General features: G+C 43.6%; 1 protein-coding gene across 4 annotated transcripts in view; it reads right to left on the bottom strand.

Annotated features, from left to right (window-relative positions):
- The window catches only part of DGKI (diacylglycerol kinase iota), a 528,258-nt gene that overhangs the window by 300,133 nt on the left and 200,897 nt on the right, over positions 1–27,228 (bottom strand). For all 4 annotated transcript variants that reach the window (XM_070369213.1, XM_070369214.1, XM_070369215.1 and 1 more), the window contains one exon: positions 19,393–19,488. In XM_070369213.1, coding sequence (XP_070225314.1) covers positions 19,393–19,488 — 96 coding nt within the window. The remainder of the gene's footprint in view (positions 1–19,392; positions 19,489–27,228) is intronic.

Below are 27,228 nucleotides of genomic sequence, written 5' to 3'. Positions count from 1 at the left end.
TAAATGACGGTTTCTAAACAGCGTATAATCTGATAAATTAGATAATTAAGGTCTATATATAATCATATGCAAAATTAAGTGAATAAATTCTGATTGAAGGCCCCAGGTCTTTTTCCATAGTAGAAAAATATATCAATTTTTGCTTCTCAACTGATGAAAACTGTTTCAGTGAATCAGAAGTCCAAACTGCTGATTTCTTGGTTTATCACTGTGCTTCAATTGGTTCAAGTTCTTTGAAGCAGCTGGATAATAAGCTCCTGGGCAAAAATGCTCAATTCATGCTTGGTTATATTCCAATTTTTATTTGCAAGATTCAAACTAAATATAAAGATAAAATGTAGGAATCTAGGTATTCTAAATACTGTAAGTATTCACCTTTTCTTTAAAAGCTCTTAATTTAAGTCAATACTTTCTTCACTATAAAAAATGATAAAGCAAGAAAAGTCATTCAAATTAAGTTGGCAGATTAGCTGTCATTCTTCTTAGTGGGACAGCTGTGATAGAACCTAGCACCAAAATGCAAATTCAAAAATAAATATGACCTGGGAAGTAAACATGCTTAACAATTATAAAAGTTTAATAATTCGCTCTCTTGATTTAAAGGCCAATTAGGCTTATTGCTTCAAATATCAAGTGACCTCAGTACCTTTCCAAGGGTTTCCTCATTTTGTAAAAGGAGGTTCATGAATTTGTAATTGTGTATGTGTCCATGTGTGCAACATCTGTAAAAACTAGTGGGAAGGCACATCTGGGAAAACTAAAACAATATAGGCTATACTATAAATTACATATGGCACCCCACTCCAGTACTCTTGCCTGGAAAATTCCATGGGTGGAGGAGCCTGGTAGGCTGCAGTCCATGGGGTCGCCAAGAGTCAGACACAACTGAGCGACTTCACTTTCACTTTTCACTTTCATGCATTGGAGAAGGAAATGGCAACCCACTCCAGTGTTCTTGCCTGGAGAATCCCAGGGACAGGGGAGCCTGGTGGGCTGCCGTCTATGGAGTCGCACAGAGCCGGACACGACTGAAGCGACTTAGCATAAATTATATCCCATTATACAATGCTTCCCAGGTGGCGTTAGTGGTAAAGAATTGGCTTGCCAATGCAGCAGACACAAGAGATGTGGGTTGGATCCCTGGGTCAGGAAGATCCCCTGGAGAAGGAAATGGCAACCCACTCCAGTATTCTTGCCTGGAAAATCCCATGGACAGAGGAGCCTGGCAGGCTATAGCCTATGGGGTCACGAGTCGGACAAGACTAAGGGACTGAGCACACATGCAGTGACCAGAATTGACTCATATAATCGTGCCACCATGAATGATATGCTGTGCTTTAGGATGGTGGGCACAACCTGACCAGCAGACCTAACAGTGATGGAAGAGAACACCTTCCCAGTTCTGACTGGGCCCTGCACGTTTCCCATGCTGCAGGCATTGCTGGCACTCTAAGCAGCAACAATTCCTTTCCAAACTTCGGCTCATCTCAGGCACAGAAGTAAAACAGCCTTAGACCACTGGCACTGGGGATGGAAGCTGGAGAGGGGCTGAAAGGACCGGAGGCAATAGTGGTAGAAAGTATGCAACTGTCCCGGAGAAGAGTTAATATCTCATCCCATCCCACCTGCCCACTCCCTTTTGTCACAAGTCCCTGATTCATCTGTACCACCAAGCAAGCTATGTTTGCTTCCTTTGAATAAGAGATGTGATTTCTACTAAATAATAAAGATCTGGTGGTAGGCAACAGCATTTGATAGAAAGAGAGAGAAGCAAGGGAGGGAAGGAAAGAAGAGGAGAAAGAAAAGGAACCTAGCTTCACAGGTTTATGATTTGTGACAGGTCAAGGCCACCATGCTACGAGGTAACTTAATTCAAATGTCACCCCTAATAATGTGAAATCTGACCCAAGAACCGTGTATGACAAGGCTGACTGAGCCTCTCCCCAATAAACATCCAGCAAATCTCATGTTTCCCTGAAGATGAGCGAGTCATCGTGCCTCTGACCACATCTCTCCTGCAGTATTTTTAAAGATACCCTCCCCAAACACACACACACACACACACACACACACACACACACACAGAGGTTTAATCACAGAGATGAGAAGCAGAGAAGCAGGAGGAAAAATTTAGTCTCCAGAGCTCATGTGGCTACTCTTTCTCAGCCTCCTGTCTCAAGAGACCTCAGGGGCCAGAGCCTACTGCTGGCCAAACAGTAGTATGGGCCTGGCAGCATCTCACTGCAGACAGAGTCCCCAGAACACAGGCTCCCAGATAAAATGCAAGAAACCAATGTTTCCATCAGCCCTGCCCCTGTCACAAGGCCACAGGGACAAAAGGATGAATGGCCAGGAAAGTGGCTCTGGGCAGGGATGCAACCACACTAGGAGAGGGGAAGGAAGCAGACAAAGTCCTGGGGGGAGGATGAGATGAGGAGCTGAGTGGTGAAAAGCTGGGAGAAGAAGGCTGGATGACTATGAAGTAATTAGCCTCCAATTAAAATAAATAAATAAAAAAACAAAAAACAGAAGGCTGGATGAGGTGGTGGGCTGAGCTTCCAAACTCAGGCTCCCCCAGCTGTCTTCTCCCCAGTAATTCTAAACCTCCTCACCCTTCCCACCTCATAAGAATCATGGTGAAAAAGAGAAGCTGAGCGCTGGGAGTCAGGTAAAGGAGAAACAGCAAGTAGGGCGAGAAGAATTTTATCCTCACTTCTGCACCCGAAGCTCTGTTTACAGGGAGGCACTCTGATGGAAAAGGGAGACGGGGCGATTGGGCCCTGTCTTCATCCCTTCTTCATCTCCAAGGGTGGAGGTAAAGGAAACCTCCTAAGCCTTCGGAGGGTCAGGAATCCGGCAAACCTTTAGTGGGGACTGCCTCTATGGGCAAGGCAAACAAGAACACTGCTGCTGTCTAATCCTAGGTAAATGGAAAACAAGAGTTCTTTGATTTATTTAAAAACCTAATTAGAAGAAATGACAAGCATCCTTGGCAAGTGCTACTCCTCTGGGGTGTCTAGGATGCAATCTGTAAATTGGTATCAGGGAAAAAAGAAGACTGACATCTGGAGGCTCCATTACTGTGGCTTCAGGGCCAAAGCAAAGGCTTCATGGCCACTTATGGGAGCCTGTCTTTCTCAGATAGAAAGACAGGACATTTTGGACAAATCAAGAGGGTAGGTAGCTGAAGTACCAGCACACCCCTATTGTGGCCTCTCTTACTTGGCAGGATTGCTACTTTGATGGCAGGATTTCACTAGCCTGGACCTGGGAGCAGAGAGGCCACATGTCAGGACAAGTCTGTGCCCAGGGAGAGTCTCCGAGCCCCCTCTCTCTCCCAAGAGTCTCCTGGAGGGAGACCTCGCTCGGTGTGACAGGGTGCCAGCCCTCGCCCTGGGCACCACTGCGCATGTTGGAGAGTCCAGGCCTTCATGTGTCAGGGCGCCACCTGTTTGCACCTGTGTCCTCTGGAGAGGGCTCAGTGAGGGGGCTGGAGCCCTCTAGACACAGCCCATCACCACCGTCTGAGATACTAAAGATGCCAGAAGCGCCTCAGAATATATGGAAGCAAAAGGAGCAAGACCAACAGGAGGCTGGGTCAGGGATCAGATACACCGTAACAGAAGTACTCATGCAACGCTCACACACACACCCGTACACCTAAATCTGCGGTTCACTGGAATCCGGGCGGTCGGAGGTGTCTGACATAGTGAACTCTGCATGTTGCTGAAACACGGAGTGCTAAGCAGGAAGTGAAGCAAAGGAAGCTTCTGTCCTTCCTGGGAGAAGCTGGCAAGCCACTTGAGACAAGGAGGACTCGAGACGAAGCTTATTAACAGGAGAAGGCCCTGTGTGGCTAAATGCTAAATGAACAGCTCGGACAATAAAGGCTGTCATTTAGAGCAGAGGCTGAAGCAGTAAAAAGCACCTAACAGGAAAAAAGAAAAAAAACCACATACACAATTCTTTAACTGGCCTTAAAAGATATATAAATATTTGAAAAATTGAAGACACTGTCGCAGGAAGAAGATCCAGAGTCTCTTTACACAGTAGGCACTGATGCCTCCTAAGAGGAACAGATCCGGTTTCTGCGTATCCAGTGGGGCCCCGAGCCAGGGGCTCACAGGTGTCCATTTGCATGAGTCATTGGGCATTGCATTTCATGGTGGAGTGTGGAGGCTTCTCTGTGTGTTGGGGCAGGTGATCAGGTGGAGGTCCACAAAGGCAAAGAGCAGGAACGCTGGCTGTGGGTCACGAGGAGCTCAAAGAGAAATAGCAGAGCAAAACCATTCCCGAGAGGCCCAGGGTTAAAAGGATAAGGTTACAAGGAGATGGGGAGAGTCCCCTGTGTTTCCATACTGCTCTAATCCAACACCAGGAAACACTGCCTGATCCATAATAGGAGCTCAAGAGATGTTCTGGAAGAGAGGGAGAGAGGAATGGAGGGGAGAAGAATGGGCTTGCAGAACAGGCCTTACTCCTAACATAAGCCCCCAGACTAACCTCAGGCTGGAGAACTGGTGGCTTTGGAATGATGAGAGAAACCTCCTCCCCCTCCAAGGCACAGGCATTCTCAGGGTAGGCAACCCCGAAAGGAGAGAGAAAGTGGGACCTAGCGGTGTTTGAGGGACAGAAGACCTTTATAAATCTTAGAGGGAAAATGGGGTGCAGAGGCTTCATGGGGAGGACAGCTGAACAAATTTTGTGACCACAAATGGTGTCTTTGAGGGAGTTTCAGAGACATCAGACAAGAACGGTATCTTGCCAAAGGCTGAAAGTGAAAGTATTAGTCGCTTAGTCATGTCCAACTCTTTGCAACCCCATGGACTGAAGCTCATGACGGTAGCCCGCCAGGATCCTCTGTCCTGGGAATTCTCCAGGCCAGAGTACCTGAGTGGGTAGCCTTCTCCAGGGGATTCCCTTCTTCAGGGGATCTGCCAGACCCAGGGATCAAACTCAGGTCTCCATTGCAGGCAAAGCAACCATACTCTAATTTTAAATGGTGGTTTTTAAGTAATGAGAGTTCATAGTGAAAATCCACATATTAGGCAATGAGGGCCTGAATTGGAATGATAAAGAATGGAGCAGAAGTAAAAGCAGAAAAGCCAGAGTGATGAACCACTGAGAGAGTGGGGCCCTCTTTCCATCTCACGCAGGTCTCCCGAAAGGAGGCCTCAGCCTGGGCTTTATGTCTTTCAGGAGCAGACCAGCCCTGGATGGCTGCACTCCAAGTCCATGGTCAGCTTGCTGCTGTGCGCGCAGCAGCTGACTACATGCCCTTGTCTCTTGTGCCCTGTTATGGTAGGGACTGCCTCTGAAGTACTGCAATAGAACTCACTGAATGCGCTCTTCAAACAGTAGAGTTTGTTCTGTACTAAGGCACACATTATCTGAAGCACTTTGCATATGAAAGTGTTTATGTTTCCAGAGACACCTCCCCTGAGGAACCACAGATAAGCCTGTAAATCTCGGGTAGGCAGGACCCATCGGAGCTAAGACACAGAAGGGCCTGCTCCACAGCGCCCTAGAGACACAGAGAGTAGGAGAAAAGTGCCGTTGTTTGGACACGCATACATTTTTTTATTTCCCCAACAGCTAGTGCATTTTGTATTTTTCATGTGAAGAGAAAGAAAACCAAACTCTTAGAGCAGGAAGCCAAAGGGAAAGGAGCTGAGTATGAAGAACCACATGGAAAAAATGAGACTGCCACCTGGAAACCTTACCTCTTCCAGAAAAGCAGCCAATCAGGGGTCACGGGAGGAACAATTTGGGAAGAACCAAATTACTAGCTAGCGAGTTAATTCAAAGCTAAAGTTGATGGCTGGTTATCAATTGAAGCCTCACTGAGTTTTGACTATTGGATTAGGATTGGAACAAGTCGTGGTCAGAACAGCACAGGCACATTTTGGTTTTGTTTCTTTAAATAGTTATTTGGCTGTGCCAGGTCTTAGCTGCAGAAAGTGGGATCTCCGATCTTAGTTGTGGCAGGCAGGATCTTTAGTTGCGGCATGTAGGATCTAGTTCCCTGACCAGGGAGCAAACCTGGGTCCCCTGCGGTGAGAGTGTGGAATCTTAGTCACTGGACTAAGGAAGTCGCTAGGTTCATTTTAAGAGGGGAAAAAGGTACATGTCCCTATCTCAATAGTTCACCCTTACAGTGAAACTCCTGGTGGCTCAGGCAGTAAAGAATCTGCCTGCAATGCAGGAGACACAGGGTGGAACCTTGGTCCAGCAAGATCCCCTAGAGAAGGAAATGGCAACCCACTCCACTATTCTTACCTGGGTAATTTCATGGACAGAGAAGCCTGGTGGGCCCAGTCCATGGGGTTGCAAAAGAGTTGGACATGACTTAGGGACTCAACTCAACAGTGAAATTTCTACCAAATCAGTCTCTTTAAGAGTGATTTAAAAGGGGCTTATGCTAGAGAATTGTTTGTTTTTTGTTTGTTTTTAAATGAGAAGAAAGTGATAGGCACAGGCTTCTCTAATGGGCTTTAATAAAAAACTGCCACGTGACTCTTAGGAGAAGTCTACGTCCTGGAATTTGATTGGGTAACTGGTATACACATCTACTACCTTTTGTACATCTACATAAAATTCAGGTCCAGTTATTGAGACATAAACCAAACATAGATTGCAGCTGTTACTTATGAAACAGATGAAGAATGGCCTGCTAAGTTTGTATTGGCTGGTGCAAGTTTAATGGAAACATACCAACACATGGTTGCCCCCAGAACCAGGCTGATGATGCTCTGGGTGCCCCTCATTGACTGGTCCAAGACTGGTGTTCCTTCTACCAGCTTTGCATGGCCATCATGCATGAAAAAGGGACTTCTGACTAATGAACTCCAAGAAATCATCAAAAATCCATAATTCTATTTCCTATTCCTGATTCTCATTTTACCCAAGGAGACACCATATTTCCATGACTACTATTATTGACTGTCTATGCACTGTTACTCTCATCTCTTGTTTTGCTGTGTATTTTCTTCTGCCTGCTTGTCTTTGCCTCATTTCTTTTTTACCATTTATTTTCTCTGTGCCTCTCAGCTTTGATGTTAGCAGGTTCTAACAGTGGCTGGTCAATAGCTTTAAGTTTATCACGTGTTATCTTTCTGCTTTGGTTCTTCTCAGCTGCTTTTATGGCTGTTCCCTGCTCAATATTTGTACTCTCTTCAAAGTTATCTCAGATCAAAGCTGCCATGTATCTTTCTGTAGATTGAAGTGCTTCTGTATGTACACAAAAATGTATATAAATACCATTACAAGTATACAGGCACTAATAAGTAGATACTCACGCAACTAGAAAACACAAACACATGTGTACTCACTATTTTCCATCAGTTAGGTGTGAGTTGGACATGTTACAGAAGTCATAGTAGAGACAACAGGAAATGGTATTTCAATGTTCTCTTAATTGTCTTGTTCTAAGGTAGTGTATCACGCTTCCCTGGTAGCTCAGAGGTTAAAGCGTCCGCCTGCAATGCGGGAGACCTGGGTTCGATCCCTGGGTTGGGAAGATTCCCCTGGAGAAGGAAATGGCAACCCACTCCAGTATTCTTGCCTGGAGAATCCCATGGACAGAGGAGCCTGGTGGGCTACAGTCCACGGGGTCGCAAAGAGTCGGATATGACTGAGTGACTTCACTTTCACTTTCAAGGTAGTGTATCAAGGGCAAAGCAGAGATCTGAAGCTTAACATAAACTAGGAAACAGCAACCAGTTTGCCTTTTAATATTTGCCAACCTGATAGCACCATATATGCCATCTTACTTGCAGCATGATTCCTAATACATTCGCATTATCAGTTTACTCCCTGGAAATACACGGAATTTTTTTTTTTTTCTTCTAAAGTTCACAGCACAAGATCTCTAAACAATAATCTAGAGACATTTACTTTAATCCAGAAGATTGCATCTACTTAAAAAGCCATATCAAACTGTGGTAAATTACCTATCCCTTCACTGTCATTTCCAACATCTCAAGCTGCTGAGGACATAATGAAGACAAAGTCTTTCAGTCAGTCTAGGCCAGAAGACCACCATTTCAATTTCCATTCACCCAAAACTGTATCTCCAATTGGCCATGTGGTTTTCCTTCACATACATACAACTACCGATACCATTTTTCAATAAGGATACCATTATCACAAGAGTACTTACCAGAAGGCTGGCAGTGTGATATACACACCATGTGTCTGAGAGACACAGCTCAGCTCAGCCGCACAATGTGGGTACCATTCACCTGCCTTACAGAGAAGCAGCTGAGACCCAGTGAGACTGAGCAACTTGCCCAAGAGACACTGGCCAGGAGTGGAACTTAGGTCTTTCTGACTCAAAACCATATCCTTCTATTACATCTTACTACTTACCTTTCATTTTACTAGTGATGGATTAGGGGAACAAGACTAATGAAGCTAGGAATCCATTATATTTGACATGATTGCCTTAGATGATCTGTTCTCATGAGAATCCCAAGGAGATGATTAATGACAACCTATCATGACACCCTGTGCCAAGAATGGTCAATAGCAGTCTCTATCTTCCAGGAGAATCAAATAAGAAGGGCACAACACAGGCAAAACTGGACTTAAAACCCTGCAATACCTGTAGAAGTGAGTGTGTCATCTCCCCGTGAAGAGCCTTAAAAATAAGGCAGAAATTCAAACATCTTGGATTCTAAGTATAATGATACTTAAATGGCAGGGCTGATCTGGGGATTGATGTCTGTGTGTGTGTCTTCCAACAATCTCATCATTGAACTCATTCATTCATTCCGTGGAAAAGGGTAGGGTAAGCACTCAGTGCTACACTGTTCTCAGTGCTGAGGATCCAGGCAGAGTCCCATGTTAAATGAAGCTTATGCTTTAATGGAGGACACAGACATGAGTAAGACGTGATGCTGTTCCAAAGACTAGAAAGTGATGAGTGCTGTGAAAGATCTAGAGACTGGAGAAAGGGCTCAGCTGGGCTGGTTGTTTCACCCTCTTTTATTCAGTGCAAGAGAGGAGATGATGACGTGGCCCTGAAGTTAATACCTGGACACCCAGGGTATCCAATACCCTGGAACTGCCTGTTGGGTTTCAGTTTCTGACAACCCCCTGAAACCACTTTTACTTGAGGAGTAATGATCAAAGTAGCCAATTTTTATTGAGCACTTGTAACTGGCCACGTCATGCATTGCTGCATACGCTTTATCTCACTGACAGTTCATGGCAACCATAAGCGGTAGGTATTATCCACACTTTAATGTGGCATATCTAGGCCTCAGATATGAAACTGAGGCCTAAAGAGGCCAAAACAATGAAGGACATCACACAACTCGAAAATCCCAAAGACTAGATTTGAAGCTGGGTCACTTGATTCCAAAGCCTGCATATCTTCTCAAACAAAGACCTCAGAGCAGACTTTGCCAATTCCTTGCATCTTTAAAACATCACCTTCTGCAATCTGTATCTGTCTGGCATATGAGGTAGGAAAAACAAAACCAAAAACAATCTCCTAAAATACAGTCAATGTCACCTTGGGGCCAGTAGTAGTTCTGGGTAACTGCTAATGCGAATAACGCTTCAGCCAAGCCTGGGGCCTCTCAGAAACAAGAGGGCTGGTTAGAGCCCTGAGGGACACTGAAGGAAGAAAAAGATTTTCTGTACACCTGGGCATTGCCTGGGTGACATGTAAATCCTATGCCAAATCACATGTAAATTATTTCTATTAAGTAACAGAACCATACCAATGTCAAGTAAGAACTGAACTGTGCCACACAGGCTCATAAACCACCCTCCACCACACACACACAAATGCAGCTTTAATCTAAAAGTATCATTGCAAAAAAAAAAGAAAAGGGTCCAGGTAAGACTCTGTGCTTCCATTGCAGGCAGCATGGGTTCGATCCCTGGTCAGGGAACTAGAATACCACATGACGCACAGTCAGTTCAGTTGCTCAGTCGTGTCCGACTCTGCGACCCCACGGACTGCAGCACGCCAGGCCTCCCTGTCCATCGCCAACTCCCGGAGCTTACTCAAACTCATGTCCATTGAGTCGGTGATGCCATCCAATCATCTCATCCTCTGTCATCCCCTTCTCCTTCTGCCTTTAATCTTTCCCAGCATCAAGGGCTTTTCCAGTGAGTCAGTTCTTCACATCTGGTGGCCAAAGTATTAGAGCTTCAGCTTCAGTATCAGTCCTTCCAAAGAATATTCAGGACTGATTTCCTTGAGGATGGACTGGTTGTATCTCCTTGCAGTCCAAGGGACTCTCAAGAGTCTTCTCCAACACCACAGTTCAAAAGCATCAATTCTTCGGCACTCAGCTTTCTTTACAGTCCAACTCTCACATCCATACATGACTACTGGAAAAACCATAGCTTTGACTAGACGGACCTTTGTTGGCAAAGTAAGGTCTCTGCTTTTTAATATGCTGTCTAGGTTGGTCATAGCTTTTCTTCCAAGGAGTAAGCGTCTTTTAATTTCATGGCTGCAGTCACCATCTGGAGTGATTTTTTGTGTGGCCAAAAAACAAAAATAAAGTATTATTGCAGAACAGATGACTACTATTCTCAGAGGCTCAAACTCTAAAAATAAGAGAGACAGACAGACAGACACACACACACGGCTTAATGGAAGTTTAGAACAAACACAAAAGAATTACATAAAGATACATAAAAGTTATGAATGAAGCCCCAGGGTGGTGATTAAGTATCTCTGAGTTTTCTTTCCTTTATATGGGAGTAAACTGCCCCAGTGACCACCCCAAAGGGTTGCTGTTACCGACAAATATTGACAAGAGGAAATCTGCACTGCATGGGTATTTCTCAAATAGTTTTCTACTGAATACTGAGATCCTACAAGATGATGACAGGTGTTCTGTGGGGAAAATAATGAGTTTTCAACAATCATCCCATCCCCGAGCAAACATATAGGAAATCCTCCACACCACTGCCCTTCTTTGGAGAAGGAAATGGCAACCCCCTCCAGTATTCTTGCCTAGAAAATCCTATGGACAGAGGAGCATGGCGAGCTACAGTCCATGGGGTCACAAAAGAGTTGGACATGACTTAGCGACTAAACATGTGCCCTTTTTAGAGTTTCAGAGTAAATATTTGATTGTTAAGGGTGTTTAAGCTTATTTGATTACAAGGTTCTTTTTTTTTTTTTTTTATCACAAGGCTCTTTTAAGGAATGATATCCCATATTGCTTTTACAGGAGTTCAGTGCTCTCCAGAACATTTTAATTTTTTTTAAGCACACTGTACAAATAGACAATGGCGCTGCTGATGCCAGGTCACCTAGGAGAGTGACCGAACCCTGTAGCTTCCTGGGCTCCATATCCTATCATTCTCTCTAGTGCATAAAGTGGGCGGGGTCTGTATTATATGCTCCTCAGGTATACAGATAACACTCCATGCGAAATAATTACAGTGATAACGATAGTTGTAATAACAATGACTAATTTTACTAAGGACCTGCCACATGCTGGTCTCAGTTCTGGGTGTGTACCTGGCTGACCTCGTGGAAATTCCCGACCATCTGGCCAGACACATATGGGCAACACCCCTTGCACCCACGGGAACACCCTGCCCTCTTCCTCCACTCACATCCCCTGACTCAGGGGTCAAAAGTAGAGAGTCCATCTGAGCAAATGCTTTTTCAGAATTATTCTGGTTGATGGCTCTGTTCTCTCTGAGTCATCTGCATTCATGAGCTCCCCAGCATCCTCGTGGTGGGAGGCGTCTCTGGCAGAGAGCGGCGGCCTCAGAGGCTCCACAGAGATGGCATCTTCACATCAGCACCCAAACAGCTTGCAAGGCTGGCTTGGGCTTCTGAGCCTCGCTACCACACTCCCAGCTCTCTCTCTGTGAGCGCGCACCCGCCCAGCCAGGCCACCATCTGGAGGTACAGAGCATCAGTCTGCTATGTTGGATGACCAGAGGCGGCAAGCAGGAGGTCCCAGTGCAGTCTGAGGCTCCCGTTCAGTGCGGGTGCTCTGGGGTGTCCACGCCCCAGACCCGAATGCACAGACGGTCAGAGGTCATCAGCCACCTGTGCTGGGGACCAGCTCTCTCTTCTCACTCCCAGCACACAGAGGCATGCAAACCAGCATCTGCACATACTGCTGTCCGGTACCCGCATCTTCCGGAAACGAAACAGACAGGACTGTCACCAGGTTCACCATCTTTTTTCCTTTTTAAAACAAAAAGCTGAAAGTTTCCTTCAAATAGGACAGAGAGCTACTGCCCTTGTATTCTTGGGATCTTCCCAACTCAGGGATCAAACCCAGGTCTCCCGCATTGCAGGTGGATTCAGCACTCTCTGAGCCACCAGGGAAGTCCCTGTTCTTCTTACAAGTTTCTTTCAAAAACCCAGGGACATAGCCAGCATCCTCGTGAGCAGATGCCGTGGTGCCCAATGACAAGGATGAGGCTTCTGACCAAGAAGAAGATATGGCCTGTGAAATATAGTCCAGAAGGAGTTACTTTGGTTTATAGCAGTCAGTTGGTTCCACCCACGACCTGGGGAGTCTATGCGTACTACCCACAGCAGCAAAATGACAGGGAAAGTGTGAGACTCTCACTGCTGGGGCTAGGCAGAATCCTCCTGAACAGAAGGCCGTGCTGAAACCAAAGTCCAACCAAATTACTGAGTAGCTCATTCAACCAATGATATTGAAGTATAATCAGGGACAGGAGACAAAGAGGGAGGAGGTTAACCTTTATCAACTAATTTAATCCTCCCACCAATTCCGAGAAGCAGATATAACCATCACTGTTTTACAGGGAGACCTGAGACGCAGAGCAGCAGGACAGAGCCAGGATTTAGAACCAGATCTGCTTGTCTTTGCATCCGAGTGGCTCTTCTCTCTCCACTCCCCCTCCTCCCCATCTCACCTGGCCTCCTTAATGCAATTCGTTCATTTCCTAAAACTATATTTGTTTAGTGCCAAACAGTATTAAGGTCAGGTGTCACAGGCGGGGTTGGCCACTTTTGCCAAAGGCGAACCACCGAACACACGAACAAAACAATAACAAAAGCAAAACAGTACCCATCAGCCCACCCACAGAAAGGAGGTGACATAAGCACATTTAAAAATAGAGAAGATATATCTGGTAACAGCACTCTGAAGTCTGTCAGCTCCTTTTCCCTCTTACCCAACCTACGCAGTCTCCCTCACCTTTCTACCTTCTCTTTTCCCATAGTTCTTGGCTTCTGGCACCTACCTGTCTGTCTGCTCATGTTTCCAGAAAGCCACATACCTGTCAACTGAAATCCTCCAGCAAGCCCGACTTAAATGTACCTGTGCGAGGGCATCTGAGAGCTGTGTGCAGGCACCTGTGTGGCCAGGTGAGGTAACTCACTTTAACAGAATGAATACTGCCTTCACTTCCTAGGGCTGCCCTAGCCAAGTACCATACCCTGGGGAACTGAAAGCAATAGAAATGTGAATTCTCGCACAGCCTGACTCTGAGGTGTTAACAGGGTTGGCATCCTTCTGAAGTTGAATCTGTCCAGACCTCTCTCCTAGCTTCTGGTAGTAGGTGTGGGCCTTGGCTTGCGGCTCTGTCACCCCAGTCTCTGCCTGCACCAGGACGTGGCTTTCTTCCCTGTCTACCCCTGTGTGCCCTCTCCTCTTTTGTAAGGACACTTGTCAAAATGGATGAGGTCCCCACCCTACTGCAGTGTGACCCCATCTTAACTATATCTGCAGCAATCCTATTTCTGAATAAGTCATATCTGGGGGTCGTGGGGGTGAGGACCTCAGCATGTTTGGGGGGTACACAATTGACCCCATAACAGCTACTATACGCCAGACGTGGGTTCCAGGCTACTTCATTTGGTTCTGATACTCTACAAAGTAGATCAGTGGCTCCCCACCCACTGTGTGTGACAGAACATAACATCAGCTGTAGAGTTTGTTTTTAAAATATTCACGTCTGGTCCCACTCTCCAGAGATCCTGATGTGGTAGATCCAGGCAGGGAACCAACCATTTTACAAAGTAAAATTAAGAAGCACAGTTTCAAAAGGAATGACAATGCTTATCCAGGAATAAGAATCACTGGGGTCCATCTTAACAACAATACAATAAATCAGGAAATGGGGGCAAAAAGGAAGTGAAACGCTATGTCCAAAATTCACTCAGTACTTGAATGAAACAAAAGGTTTTCCAACCCAGGTGAGTTTCACTCAGAACCTCCATCCTTTCCACTACCCGGGTGTGAGCATGGTTGTCTACACCCCTACATACTGACACAGGCAGTATTTTTAGGTGTAAAAATAAGTGTGCACACCTATGTCCTCTGTGGATTCTTAGTGAGTGTCTTTGGGATCAAGTATGTATTTGGCTGAACATCTTTGTATATTCTATCAGCCACACACCAGAATGACTTCTACAGAGTGTCCGCATAAGTCATGATGTTGTCACTTACAATTAACTGTCACCTGTCACTCTCAACTCAGTCTGAAGTTTCTAGTACAGGGTACTCATCCCATAAGTATTTGTAGAACAAATGAATAAAGAAACACCCATTTAAGGAAACATCATGAAGTAAAAGTGGTGCTTGCGGGAATTTTTTTTAGTTTTTCCCTCATAATCACGATGGGAAACCACGATCCTTCTGCCCCAATTTCATTACTTCTGCATCCTTTTCTTCTCTCCAGATGAGAAAAAGAAGCCGCTACTAACCTGGGGACTGTCGCTGATTTGGGAACAACTTTAATCCCATTAAATATCTACTCACAGACATTCTACAGTATTAAATGTTGTCACTGGAGGAAATAAGAAAGGAAGAAGTTTAAAGGTAATTTGATTCAGCCCTGAGATTCTGGAGCACATGCTCCGACAACAGTCTTCATGTCGTCTCTGCCTCATCTGCAATGTCCTCCAATATCAGCCCCCCAGGTCCATCCATGTATGGCAGAAGGAGGTCCGAATTTGCAGGACGGCTTTGGTTTTAAATAAATTCTGGCACTGTCCCCATAAGCTGGGGTGACAGTTTCACAGCAGTCAGTTTCACCCTCAAGTCCATCCTGCTTTAGACAATATGGCCAGGCTCCATCAGCACACAGCCATTTTTTACAACATGCACTCTGAGTTTCAGTTGAGAAAACACAGACAGACACCCCCATCCATCCTGATTTCCATTCTTACCTAACATGTGCCCTTTGCTGTGTTCATGGTGTCTCGTGACTGTCTCCTCCCTCGTACAAAGCATCTTTCTGCCTTTGAGTCTGCCCATGTTCCTCCCCCTGCCTGAAAAGTTCTCCTTCCCCACTCTACTTATGTAAGTCTAACCCATCTTTCAATACTGCCTTCAAGCCCCATTTCCATGAAGCCTCCTCTGTCTACTCAGCCCACACTGATTCCTCCTTTCTCTTAACTTCCACCCGTGACATTTGCTTTGCTAAATTAGGGTATGGAGTGAAAAGCACCTCTTCAGTGATGGATTCACTCCTCCACCATGCTCTGCCTGGACTTTGTTTAGAAGCCTGCAGGTAGCACCTGGTTATGGAAATTTGATACTAAACCCGACAGGTTAGCTTTCTTCAAAGGTGGTTCTTTAAAAGAAATAAGAATACATAATTTTCTTACACATGCTTTTATTTTTTTCCCTTTCAAAACTGTTGCTCAATTCTAAGAGAGCTGCAAATAGAATATTTAAACTGGAGCCCCTCTTGGAGATCTCCTCGCCTAACCTCTTATCCAAAGTAGAGGTACACCCCTTGTAGCATCCTTGAAAGATGGCCCCTAACCTACTTATAAACACCCTCTTTGAGCCCATCTCTCCAGGCACCTGTGCTCTTGCTGGTTGTCCTAGCTCTGATTGTTAAAGTTCTTCCTTATAATACAGTATTTGTCAAAGTTAAGTTTGTGGCCCATCTGTACCATAATTATTTGAGGTGCTTATTGAAAATTGCAGGTTCCCAAGTCTAACTCCAGACACACTGAATCAGCATTTGGAGCAAGGATTTAAAAAAGTAATCTACATTGTTAACAGGTTTCCCAGGTGATGTTTATGATACCAAAGTGTAAGATCCACTCTTAGAGTCAGTGGATTCTATATCTACAACTTAGCTCTACCTTTCTAACAGTGGAGAGCAAGACACTTCCCTTTTCTTCTCAATGTTCAGTGCAGCGCTATTTACAATAGCCAAGACATGAAATCCATGCAAATGCCCGTTGACAGAAGAATAAAGATGTGGTGCTTATATACAATGGAATATTTGTTGTTGCTGTTTAGTTGTTAAGTCGTGTCTGACTCTTTGCAACCTCAGGGACTGTAGCCCGTTAGGCTCCTCTGTCCATGGGATTTCCCAGGCAAAAATACTGGAGTGGGTTGCCATTTCCTTCTCCAGGGGATCTATCTCCCAACCCAGGGATTGAACCCAGATCTGCTTAGCAGGTGGATTCTTTACCACTGAACCACCTGGGAAGCCCCTACAATGGAATATTACTTAGCCATAAAAAAGAATGAAATAATGCCATTTGCAGCAACATGGATGAACTTAGAGATTTTCATACTAAGTGAAGGAAGTCAGACAGAGGAAGACAAATATACAATATCACTTATATCTGTAATCTAGAAAAAATGATACAAATGAACTTATTTACAAAACAAAAACAGAGTCATAGACTTCAAAAACAAACTCATGGTCACCAAAGGGAAAACACAGTCATGGAAATGAAGACCTTAAGCATCAAACCTTGCAACCTGGAGATTTCATCTATTGGAAAAGACACCTGGAAAGCCCCCTCTCAGATCCCAACAGAAAGAGACATACTTTGCATCTCTGGCAGGAAGTGACACTGCTTTACTATCACCGTAAAGAGGAAGAAAGATTTTTTTTTTTTCTTTACCTGGCAACAGCTCAGCCAATGAAAAACCACTATACTTCAAACTCTCAGATTCCCTCAGTGGACTTTTTTTTATAATAGCCATCCTAACTTCCCCATCTCTTCTATAGGAGAGTTTCCTCTCCTTCCTTCTACTACAAAGTTTCCTACACTGTCCTGGGTCTTCTCTTTGTCAATGTCCTTCCTAAAATGTGATGCCAAAATGAGGTGGAGAGAGCGAGCTAGGTTTTCTAATGCTTTTCTTATGAATACATATGGACAATTTCAATAATGAGAAAACCAGTTTTGTTCCAAACTAGCCAGTGAGGTAGTATCATTCTGTAAATCTTTGTTAACAGACACACGATGTTGACTTTTCATCGTTGTTTTAATTTGCATGCCTTTCTGATTGGTTGTTCCTTTGTAAATTGTCTGCTCTTCTCCTTTGTAGTTTTTTTTTTTTTCCTCTTTTAATTCATTATGTCTGTCTGGCAACTAAGCTGATTCAATGCATTATCTCACCTAATCCTCAAAACAACATTTCCCTTACTTTACAGGTAAAGAAACTGGGCCTCCAAGAACGTGAAATGAGGAAACACAGTTAGATCTTCAGCTTCCTCACCAACTTATGCCTTCATTTAATTAATGTTCTTGGGAGGAGAGATCTTTATCTTCCAGACACTTTGTAAAGTGAGCTAAGAGAGCCAAGTATTTGGGATGCAAGCATAACGAAGGTTCAAAAGAACATTAGAAATTCTCATAACTCCATTATTTACTTACAGCTCCCTAAAATTTCCTTTTTTTTTTTTAAATTACTTTCCTGGCCTGGAGGTAACAGTGACCAGTTATAATCAATTAGTGCTATTTACTGAAACAAAGGTTAAGGAGGATGTAGGTACCTGTTCATATTTTTGTCAAGAGAGGTAATATATGGCTGACCCTAAAAGACCATCAGAAAAAGATCAAAGAGTAATCTAGAAATAAGGCAGAACCCCATAAAATTACAGTCTATTTGTTGGCAGCAACATCAGTAGATAACAGTTCAAAAGTACACATGCAGGAAGAATTGGCTTTCATTTTTTCCATTTTCCATTATCAAGACCAGTATTTACGCAATTAACTAAGATCCAAATGCTAATTCATCATTTATAGCATTTTAGTCCAAACAGCTGAGCTTCTCTTGGTTTTGGTTAATTTAATCGAATTCCATGCAATTATACTTTAATTGAAATGCATATGCATAAAGTTGAAATGATGTTTAAATCAACTGAATTTACAACTACATTAAAAAAACTCAAACAACAAAGTACAGATCCAAGTGGGAAACAAAATTAATTTAATCCTACTCCATTTTTCTACCTTGAAGGTGGCCAACACCCAAAGGTCAGGCGTTCTCAACGTCACATAGCCAGTGGTAACACTGAGACTCAAATCCAGGTTTCCTGACTTTGGATTGAGAGCCTGTACAGCTGGGTCTCTAACTGATATTTAACTGTTCCACCCTCACTCAAACAAACCTTGGTCCTCCAAACTCTCATAAAGTTTTTCAAACAAAATCTATAAACTAGGTATCAAAACAGCTAATGTAATTTTAAAGATCTTTGTTCCCCAGCTTTGTGATTCCAGGCAGCCTAATAAAAGTCCCTGGGGTCTATATTCTTCCAGAAACTTTGGCAGAAACTCAATTTCTTCCTTCTTCATTATTCACAGAAACATAGTCATTCGCAGTTTCTAGGTTCTACATTTTGCCCCAATCTTTCTTTCACATAATAAACAAGCATAATCAAAAAGAAAAAAATTATTAGGTCAATTATGATGCCAATTTCCCCCAAATAAGAAATAATACATCTTTTCTTTCTCTTTTTTACTACTCTAAGTTTCCCATTACTTTCTTTTTGGAACCATCATTTGAAACCACACAAAAATTTTAAGTTCACTTTCTCAATACTAAAATTTTAGTTCCTCCCAACTTACTGCCTGGCAACCACGCTCTTTTCACAGAACATAAAGAGGATTTAACATTCAAACATTTAAAAGCCACATATACTCTTAATGTAATTGACTGTCGTTCATGTATATATTAATAGTTCCTAGAATTTTATCATCTGCAGACTGGTCTTAATTATTTGTAAGCCTGCACTCACCACTAGACCAAGGTCTGCACTCATCTCCAGCTTTGCCCAAGAGTAGTGCCCTCCACCACACATGCTCCCCTACATAGGAGAGCCCCCTCCCACAGAGACCCTTCCTCCACACACAGGCCTCTCCCCACAAGACACCCCACCCCCAGACATGAACAAATACCCACCCTGGTTATCATGACAAAGTAGCACCTTGCTCCACGGTTCCACCTGCAGAGTCAAGAAAAACACCTAAAACCATTCAAATGAGCCCTTAAATGCCATGCTAATTTGATAAACCCTGTCGGCTGTCTCACAGGGACAGGCTCTTTCAAACCTCTCCTTGGAAATTCAGGCGAGGTGACCCCAGCTGCCTTCAGATTCAATTACCCACAAGGCTCCCCCACAAAGGCCAGACCACAGGGGAGCCGGGCGCACACTCACTGCAAATCTGACTTGGCAGCTCTCCTCTCCCAGGTAGCACAGGTCTCCCGAGACGTTGGTCTCCAGCCACAGGTGCTCTCCGTTCACGGCATTTTCCTGGAGGGAAAAGACACACCTGACTTCAATTTTCTTTTCAGGCATAAGTGGGGGCCGGGGAGTGGGGAGAATGGATCTCAAATTTAGATTTTTGGAAGAAAACTAGTGAATCCCAGCAGTCTAAAGACTTCTCATTTTACTCCTTATAATACTGCTGGAGTTGGTCCTACTGACATTCTAGAAATGGAAAAAGGTGTTTGAAAAAATTCTGAGCCATAATGAAGATGTTAGCTCCAAAGATGTTTTAACCATGTCGGTGGTCATCTTTGAAATATATAGTAAACAAGGGGGAAAAACCCTCAAGGTATTCAACCTAAAGCCTTATTCATCCAGGCCCACTGAAGAGTCCACAACAACTGAGACCAGAATTCTATTAAAGGTTGATTCTCTTTAACAAGTTAGCTAAGGAGGATAGTAGTAGTAAAGTATTTTAAAGACTTCTTGAAAACACATATGTTATTAATGGGTAAATTATGCTTCTAAACCAGAAGCTTCTTAAAAGTTAGCTTTAAGTCACTGTATAGACAAAGCATAACAAATTTCTACCAGTTTGAACCTATTACCAGTTCAATAGGGCCTTCACCCAATTCTAAGTTCTCCAAGTTGAATGATTTCCCTGCTTCTAAAAATATTTTCATACTTCCAGTAGCAAACAGAGAATAGCTGTAGGTTTGGAACCCTATGGGCTTCCCTCGTGGCTCTGCTGGTAAAGAATCTGTCCGCCATGCGGGAGACCTGGCTTCAGTCCCTGGGTTGGGAAGATCCCCTGGAGAAGGGAAAGGCTCCCCAATCCAATATTCTGGCCTGGAGAATTCCATGAACTGTATGGTCCACGGTGTCACAAAGAGTCAGACATGACTGGGCAACTTTCACTTCACTTCACTTGGAACCCTAAAAGTTCTCAGGTAGTGATGGATGAAATAATGGGAACACGTGTACACCCGTGGTGGATTCATGTTGATGTATGGCAAAACCAATACAATATTGTAAAGTAATTAGCCTCTAATTAAAATAAATTTAAATTTAAAATGAAAAAAATAGAGACTTCCAAGGCAAAAAAAAAAAAAATTAATTAAAAGGCAATGCTCTGCCAGTTATCCTAAATAAATCAAGCTCAACAAACTAAAATATTCTACAGCTGGGAATTTAGTATCCAGCTGTAACTTATAATCATCTGTAGAATTTCTTTCCATTGTCTTATTCTTCAATTTATTTAGTAAGCATTTTTCCACACCCCTGGTGCCAGGCACTGGGTTGTGTGCCAAGTCTCATCAGTCATATCTGACTCTTTGCAATCCCATGGACTGTAGCCCACCAGGCTCCTCTAGGATTCTCCAGGCAAGAATACTGGAGTGGGTTTGCCGCTTCCTTCTCCAGGGCATCTTCCCAACCCAAGGACTGAACCGGCATCTCTTACGTCTCCTGCATTGGCAGGCGGCTTCTCTACCACTCGCACCACCTGGGGAGCCCAGGCACGGAGTTAGTGTAAAGTAAAGCCTAACAATGAGCATGGAGACTAAACAAATAATTATAGCAGCAAATACTAGGAATATTTATTACAGCAGAAATCCCACCAACTCTTTTAAAAAGTGAAGTATAACATGTTACAGTGGGGGAAAGGTCAAAAATCCTTGATAATACCAATCTAGGCAGGCCAGCAACTAAGTCCTGGTAGGTCAAGGAAGCTGGGCAGGAGCAGGCAAGACCTGGGAGTCAGAGATGTGAGAGACATCAGTAACTCACTGGGCTGGGAGGCTTCATTCACGCTAGGCCAGTTGGTATGTTCCTGCACTAAAGACTGCCCCCCAACCCCACAGGCACTCAGGGGCTTGCTGATCACTATCCATGCGCAGCAAGGACTGCTACTGCTAAGATGAACTAGCTTCACTCCTAAGTGGGGAACCTGATTAGAAAGCCCAACATTTGTAAGAGAAGAAGGAAAGAAAAAGGTGCTGGATCAAACACGCTGCTTCTCAAATCTGATTGCTCATTAAAATGACATGATGAGCTTTGATGAATACCTGACATCATCCCATCCCCAGAGAGTCTGCTTTCACTAATCTAAAGTTTTTAGCAAATACTTGCAGTTGTAAGAATGGGAACACCATTTACTGAGCATTAAGGGAGAAGACTAGAGTAAAAGCAGACTTAGGGAGTAAGTCAAGAGTTCAGGTTCTTCTTTTATTCTATTTTCAATTGTGTTATAATTAACATTCAATATATTAGTTTCAGGTGTGTAATATAGCACTTGATATTTTAATACGTTATGAAATGATCACTGCAATAAGAGTTCGGTTTTGAGGATGTGAAATTCTGAGATGCTTATTAGACCTTCAAGTGAAGATGTTGAGAAGGCTGTTTTTTATAAGTCTGAAGTTCAAAGAAGAGGTTTGTACTGTATGAATAATTTGGGAGACAACCGTTAACTGATCTAAAGCCAAGAGAACTGAATGGAAAACCCTAAGGACTGAATGTGGATGGAAAGCTCTGATTTCTGAACCATGGAACGTTCCCACATTTAAGAGTTTGAGAACATAGGAAAGATCCAGCACAGGAGACCTGGATGGAGTGGCCATTGAAGTACGAGGAAAACATAAAAAGAGTGTAACGTTTCCAGGAAGAAAGTGCCCCTAGAAGGTCTGCATCAAAAGCTGAAGACTGAGAACTGGCCATTGGATTTCTCCATGTGAACATGGTAAGTCACTGATGATCTTGACAAAAGTAGGGACAGTGGAATGAGGAGGAAGAAAGCCTGACGGAATTGGGTTCGGGAAATAATGTTACTGACTTTAGTTTCAAAATGTGTATGAAACCCGATTAATGCTCACCGCCTCTACTGTTACCACCTGATCCTCCATCCCCCTAGCTTGGAATATTCGCGATAGCCCCCTGACTGGTGTCCCTGCCCCACTTGTCTCTTCCTTTCCCTGTCCAGTTGCCTCATCTTCTATCTCTCTCCCTCTTGGTCACTGACGTGCAGTCACACTGGTCTGCTCGTATTTCCCAAGCAGACTAAGCAACCTCTCATCCCAGGTCCACTGAATTTGATGCTTTCTTAACTAAAAATTGTTTCACTGTATATTGTTTATTGTATCCAAATTATTTATTCCTCTCCATTCTGACTTATGTGGTTAATTTCTATTTACCCTTTGGTCACCAAATTGAGTGTTACTTTCTCAAAGAAGCCAACACTGACCCTCATATCGAAGTCATTTTGTTAGTTACTCTCATAAAACCATATTTATCTCCCATCATTTATCCCAGATGGCAATTATTCATTCATCGGCATGACTATCTGATTCATGTTTCCTTCTTATGCTAGATTCTAACCTTCATATGGTCATTAAATGTCCAGCACTTTTTTTTAAGTCGCTTAAGTCATGTCCAACTCTGCATGACCCCATACACAGCAGCCCACCAGGCTCCCCTGTCCCTGGGATTCTCCAGGCAAGAACACTGGAGTGGGTTGCCATTTCCTTGGCACCTTGCAAACAGTAGATGATAAATAAATTTAGGGAACTGAGAAGATGAGACTAAGAATCAATGAATGAATCACATTCTTGTTATATAAGGTTCCAAGGAGTAGAAAGGATAATTACTTTTTTACCTGTCCATTAGCTCAGAGTCATACATTGTGAGAAGTAAACATGGATGCCTGAGAGACTTGACAATCTTTCAAAATCATGACAGAAACAGAAGAATGCAAGAAAAGGCCAGTCATGCAAGGAAAACATGAAACATACCTTTCTTAGACTATATTTTCCCTGTCTCATCCTTTTCTTGTACATCTGTCTTGTCCAATGCATCAGAAAGAAGTAACCTTACCCAAAGAGAGGTTTGGGCTTTGCCCTCAACTATAGGATGGTAATTTAAGTGCCTGGGATGTCTTGCCTGATAACGGTATCTTTGTTTACCTGGGGACCCTGGGTCATACTCAGTTCAGTTCAGTTGCTCAGTCATGTCCAACTCTTTGCAACCCCATGAATTGCAGCAGGCCAGGCCTCCCTGTCCATCACCAACTCCCAGAGTTCACTCAAACTCACGTCCATTGAGTCGGTGATGCCATCCAGCCATCTCATCCTCTGTCGTCCCCTTTTCCTCCTACCCCCAATCCCTCCCAGCATCAGAGTCTTTTCCAATGAGTCAACTCTTCGCGTGAGGTGGCCAAAGTACTGGAGTTTCAGCTTCAGCATCATTCCCTCCAAAGAAATCCCAGGGCTGATCTCCTTCAGAATGGACTGGTTGGATCTCCTTGCAGTCCAAGGGACTCTCAAGAGTCTTCTCCAACAGCACAGTTCAAAAGCATCAATTCTTAGGCGCTCAGCTTTCTTCACAGTCTGACTCTCACATCCATACATGACCACTGGAAAAACCACAGCCTTGACTAGATGGACCTAAAATAGTACTGACTTATGGTGGGGCATATACCAACTCAACCTCCAGAGGGTTAAGTGGCTAAGGTTAACCATGCAGGTTATGTCCATATGACTAAGCCCCAATTAAACTCTGGTCACCAAGGTTCAGATGCACTTCCTTGGTGGCAATACACCATACGTACATTTCCACCATGGCTGCTGGGAGAAGTTAGCTCTGTCACAAATTTACCGGGAGAGAACAGTTGGAAGCTCCTTTACAGGAATCTCCTGGACTCTGCACCATGCACCTCTTCTCTAGGCTGATTTGAACCTGGGTCCTTTCACTGAATTGGGATTTCTTGGTGACTCAGATGGTAAAGAATCTGCCCGCAATGTGGGAAATCTGGGTTCGATACCTGGGTTGTGATGATCCCCTGGAGAAGAGAATGGCTACTCACTCTAGCATTCCTGTCTGGAGAATTCCATGGACAGAGGAGCCTGGCAAACTACAGTCCATGGGGTTGCAAAGAGTAGGACATGACTAAGTGACTAACACTTTCACTTTCCTTTCACTGTAAAAGGTCATAAATGTGAGGAAAACAGCCCTCAGTAAATTCTGAGTCCTTCTAATGAATGACTGAACATAAGTGTGGTCTTTTGAATTCCAGAAGCTGCAGGTGAGGGTGACCTTGGGAACTCCTGAATTCTGTATAAAGGTATCTAGCTGGGTGGCATTCACCCATTAATAGAGTAGATAAATAAAATATTGTTTTCTTCTTACATTTCTGGTAAATCTTAATCCACTTCAATATTAGTAAACATAAGCTTTGGAGTCAGGTAGACTTGCTACCAACTAGCTCTATGACCTGCTGCTGCTGCTGCTGCTGTGTTGCTTCAGTCGTGTCCAACTCTGTGCAACCCCACAGACGGCAGCCCGCCAGGCTCCCCCGTCCCTGGGATTCTCCAGGCAAGAACACTGGAGTGGGTTGCCATTTCCTTCTCCAGTGCATGAAAGTGAAGTGAAAGTGACGTAGGGTCTCTCTAACTTTGCTAGACCTCAGTTCACTCCCCACTGAAGTTGCAATAATGATTTTACTTCTCTCACAAAATCACAATGATGTTTAAATGTGAAAATGAGTAACAGTCAATGATTTACCCACAATGAAAAGTTAATACAAGTTCAATGCAATTCTTACTATTATCATTGTGGTTGGGTTTTCCTTTTCTGTCTTCCTAATCCATAGATATTGGTATCATCCAAGATTCTCTCCTGGGCCTTTGTAGTCAAGACTGCTAGCCATTCACCAAATTCATTTTCCTCTTCTTCCTGAACACACAGTTAGAGTTTGCTACCCAGTCTCACCTGTAACAAGTGTGGCCACATGACCCAGTTCCAACCATGAACAAGAGTAATGTATACTGTTTTCAGACTTGGTCCGCTAAGCTTCTCATGCGCATTCCTCAATACTCTGTTCCCGTACTGGGTACGTGGGAAGTTGGTCTTTGCAATGATTTGAAAGTCTTCTGATGAAGTTGTAAGAGTAACTGTCAGTCTGGGTCACTGAATAACTGTGTGGAACAGAGCCTACCCCCAACCCAACCTGGCACAGTCCTGGTTTGCTCTTGGGTGGATTTCCTTCCCACGTAGGTCACCGCAGAGCACTGAACAGAGTTCTCTGTGCTATAGAGTAGCTTCTCATTGTTGCTGTTGTTTAGTTGCTAAGCCATGTCTGACTCTTTTGCAACCCCATGGATTGTAACCCAGCAGGCTCCTCTGCCCATGGGATTTCTCAGGCAATAATACTGGAGTGGGTTGTCATTTCCTTCTCCAGGGAATCTTCCAACCCAGGGATGGAACCCGTGTCTCCTGCATTGGCAGATGGATTCTTTAGTTATCTACTTTATACACAGTAGTGTATATATGTCAATTCCAACCTCCCAATTCACCCCACACCTTCCTTCCCCCCACCCTTGGCATTCATACATTTGTACGTCTGTCTCCATTTCTGCCCTGCAAATAGGTTCCTCAGTACCATTTTTCTGGATTCCACATATATGCATTAATATACAGTATTTGTTTTTCACTTTCTGATTTACTTCACTTGTATGACAGTTTCTAGGTCCATCCACATCTCCTCTCTGATATTTTACACTGCTATAAAATTAACTTCCTAAAAACACAGCTGTGATTATGACTCTCTCTTGCTCAGGATGCTAAAAAAATTCTCTATTATTTATAAAACAAACTCCAAACTTAATCCCACATACTAGACCTTCCATTAATGGTACCAGTCTGTCTTCCTTATTCACCTTCATACACAGTTTCATAGAATGTATGAGGCTATGTATCTCAACATAGTCATATTTTCCTTTTCTGTGTCATGTTTTTTATTTACCCCATTCTCCACACCCAGGTACCTCTTTCTCTTCTCTACACATGCATCTTGAAATTCCATCTCAAACGCTATACAACTCAGAGTACCCATCTGTGCCAGACAGAAACAATAGCTCTATTTCTACATGAAGATAGCATATCTTCTGTAGTAGTGTTAAAACAATGTATCTATAGAAATACAGAGTATCTCTAGAGATATACATAGATTTATATAGATCAACCTGTCTATGGATAGATCCAGTTACCTAAGAGTAGAGACCCACCTATGTAAATATAGATATGATTCCTTGCCCTGAAGTTCTACCTGAACTCTTAGTAGTAATTAGCTACAGGTAAAAAGATGCAAGTTGTGAATGAATGACCCAAATAGGATATACTAACACCAGAAGCAAACAATCCACACAAAATGAAGACATTTACTGGCTATAAAAAAAAAAGTTCTAAAACAATAAGAAAATTATAAATATGTATCAAATATAAATATCCTTGCTGCTGCTGCTAAGTCGCTTCAGTCGTGTACGACTCTGTGCGACCCCACAGACAGCAGCCCACCAGGCTCCCCCGTCCCTGGGATTCTCCAGGCAAGAACACTGGAGTGGGTTGCCATTTCCTTCTCCAATGCATGAAAGTGAAAAGTGAAAGTGAAGTCGCTCAGTCGTGTCCGACTCTTCGTGACCCCATGGACTGCAGCCCACCAGGCTCCTCCGTCCATGGGATTTTCCAGGCAAGAGTACTGGAGGGGCACCATTGCCTTTTCCGATAAATATCCTTACAAATTCAGAAATGGAAAAAATCTGGACTGCCTCCCCCTAAAATTCTTTAAGGTAATCATGGGTAAAATCTGTCTTGGATGGTTTAGATCTGTGCTGTCCAATAAGCAAATGGTGATTCAACATTGGAAATGAGACAGGCACTAATTGAGATGTGCTGTCAGTGTAAAGTGAAATAAATAGCAGACTTTGAAGACTGACTTTCTGTAAAAAGTGAATT

This window comes from Bos mutus, chromosome 4, assembly GCF_027580195.1.
Source record: "Bos mutus isolate GX-2022 chromosome 4, NWIPB_WYAK_1.1, whole genome shotgun sequence".
In the NCBI taxonomy this organism is placed as follows: domain Eukaryota; kingdom Metazoa; phylum Chordata; class Mammalia; order Artiodactyla; family Bovidae; genus Bos; species Bos mutus.
The sequence above is the reverse complement of the archived record's forward strand: the minus strand, read 5'-3'. Positions and strand labels throughout refer to the sequence as shown.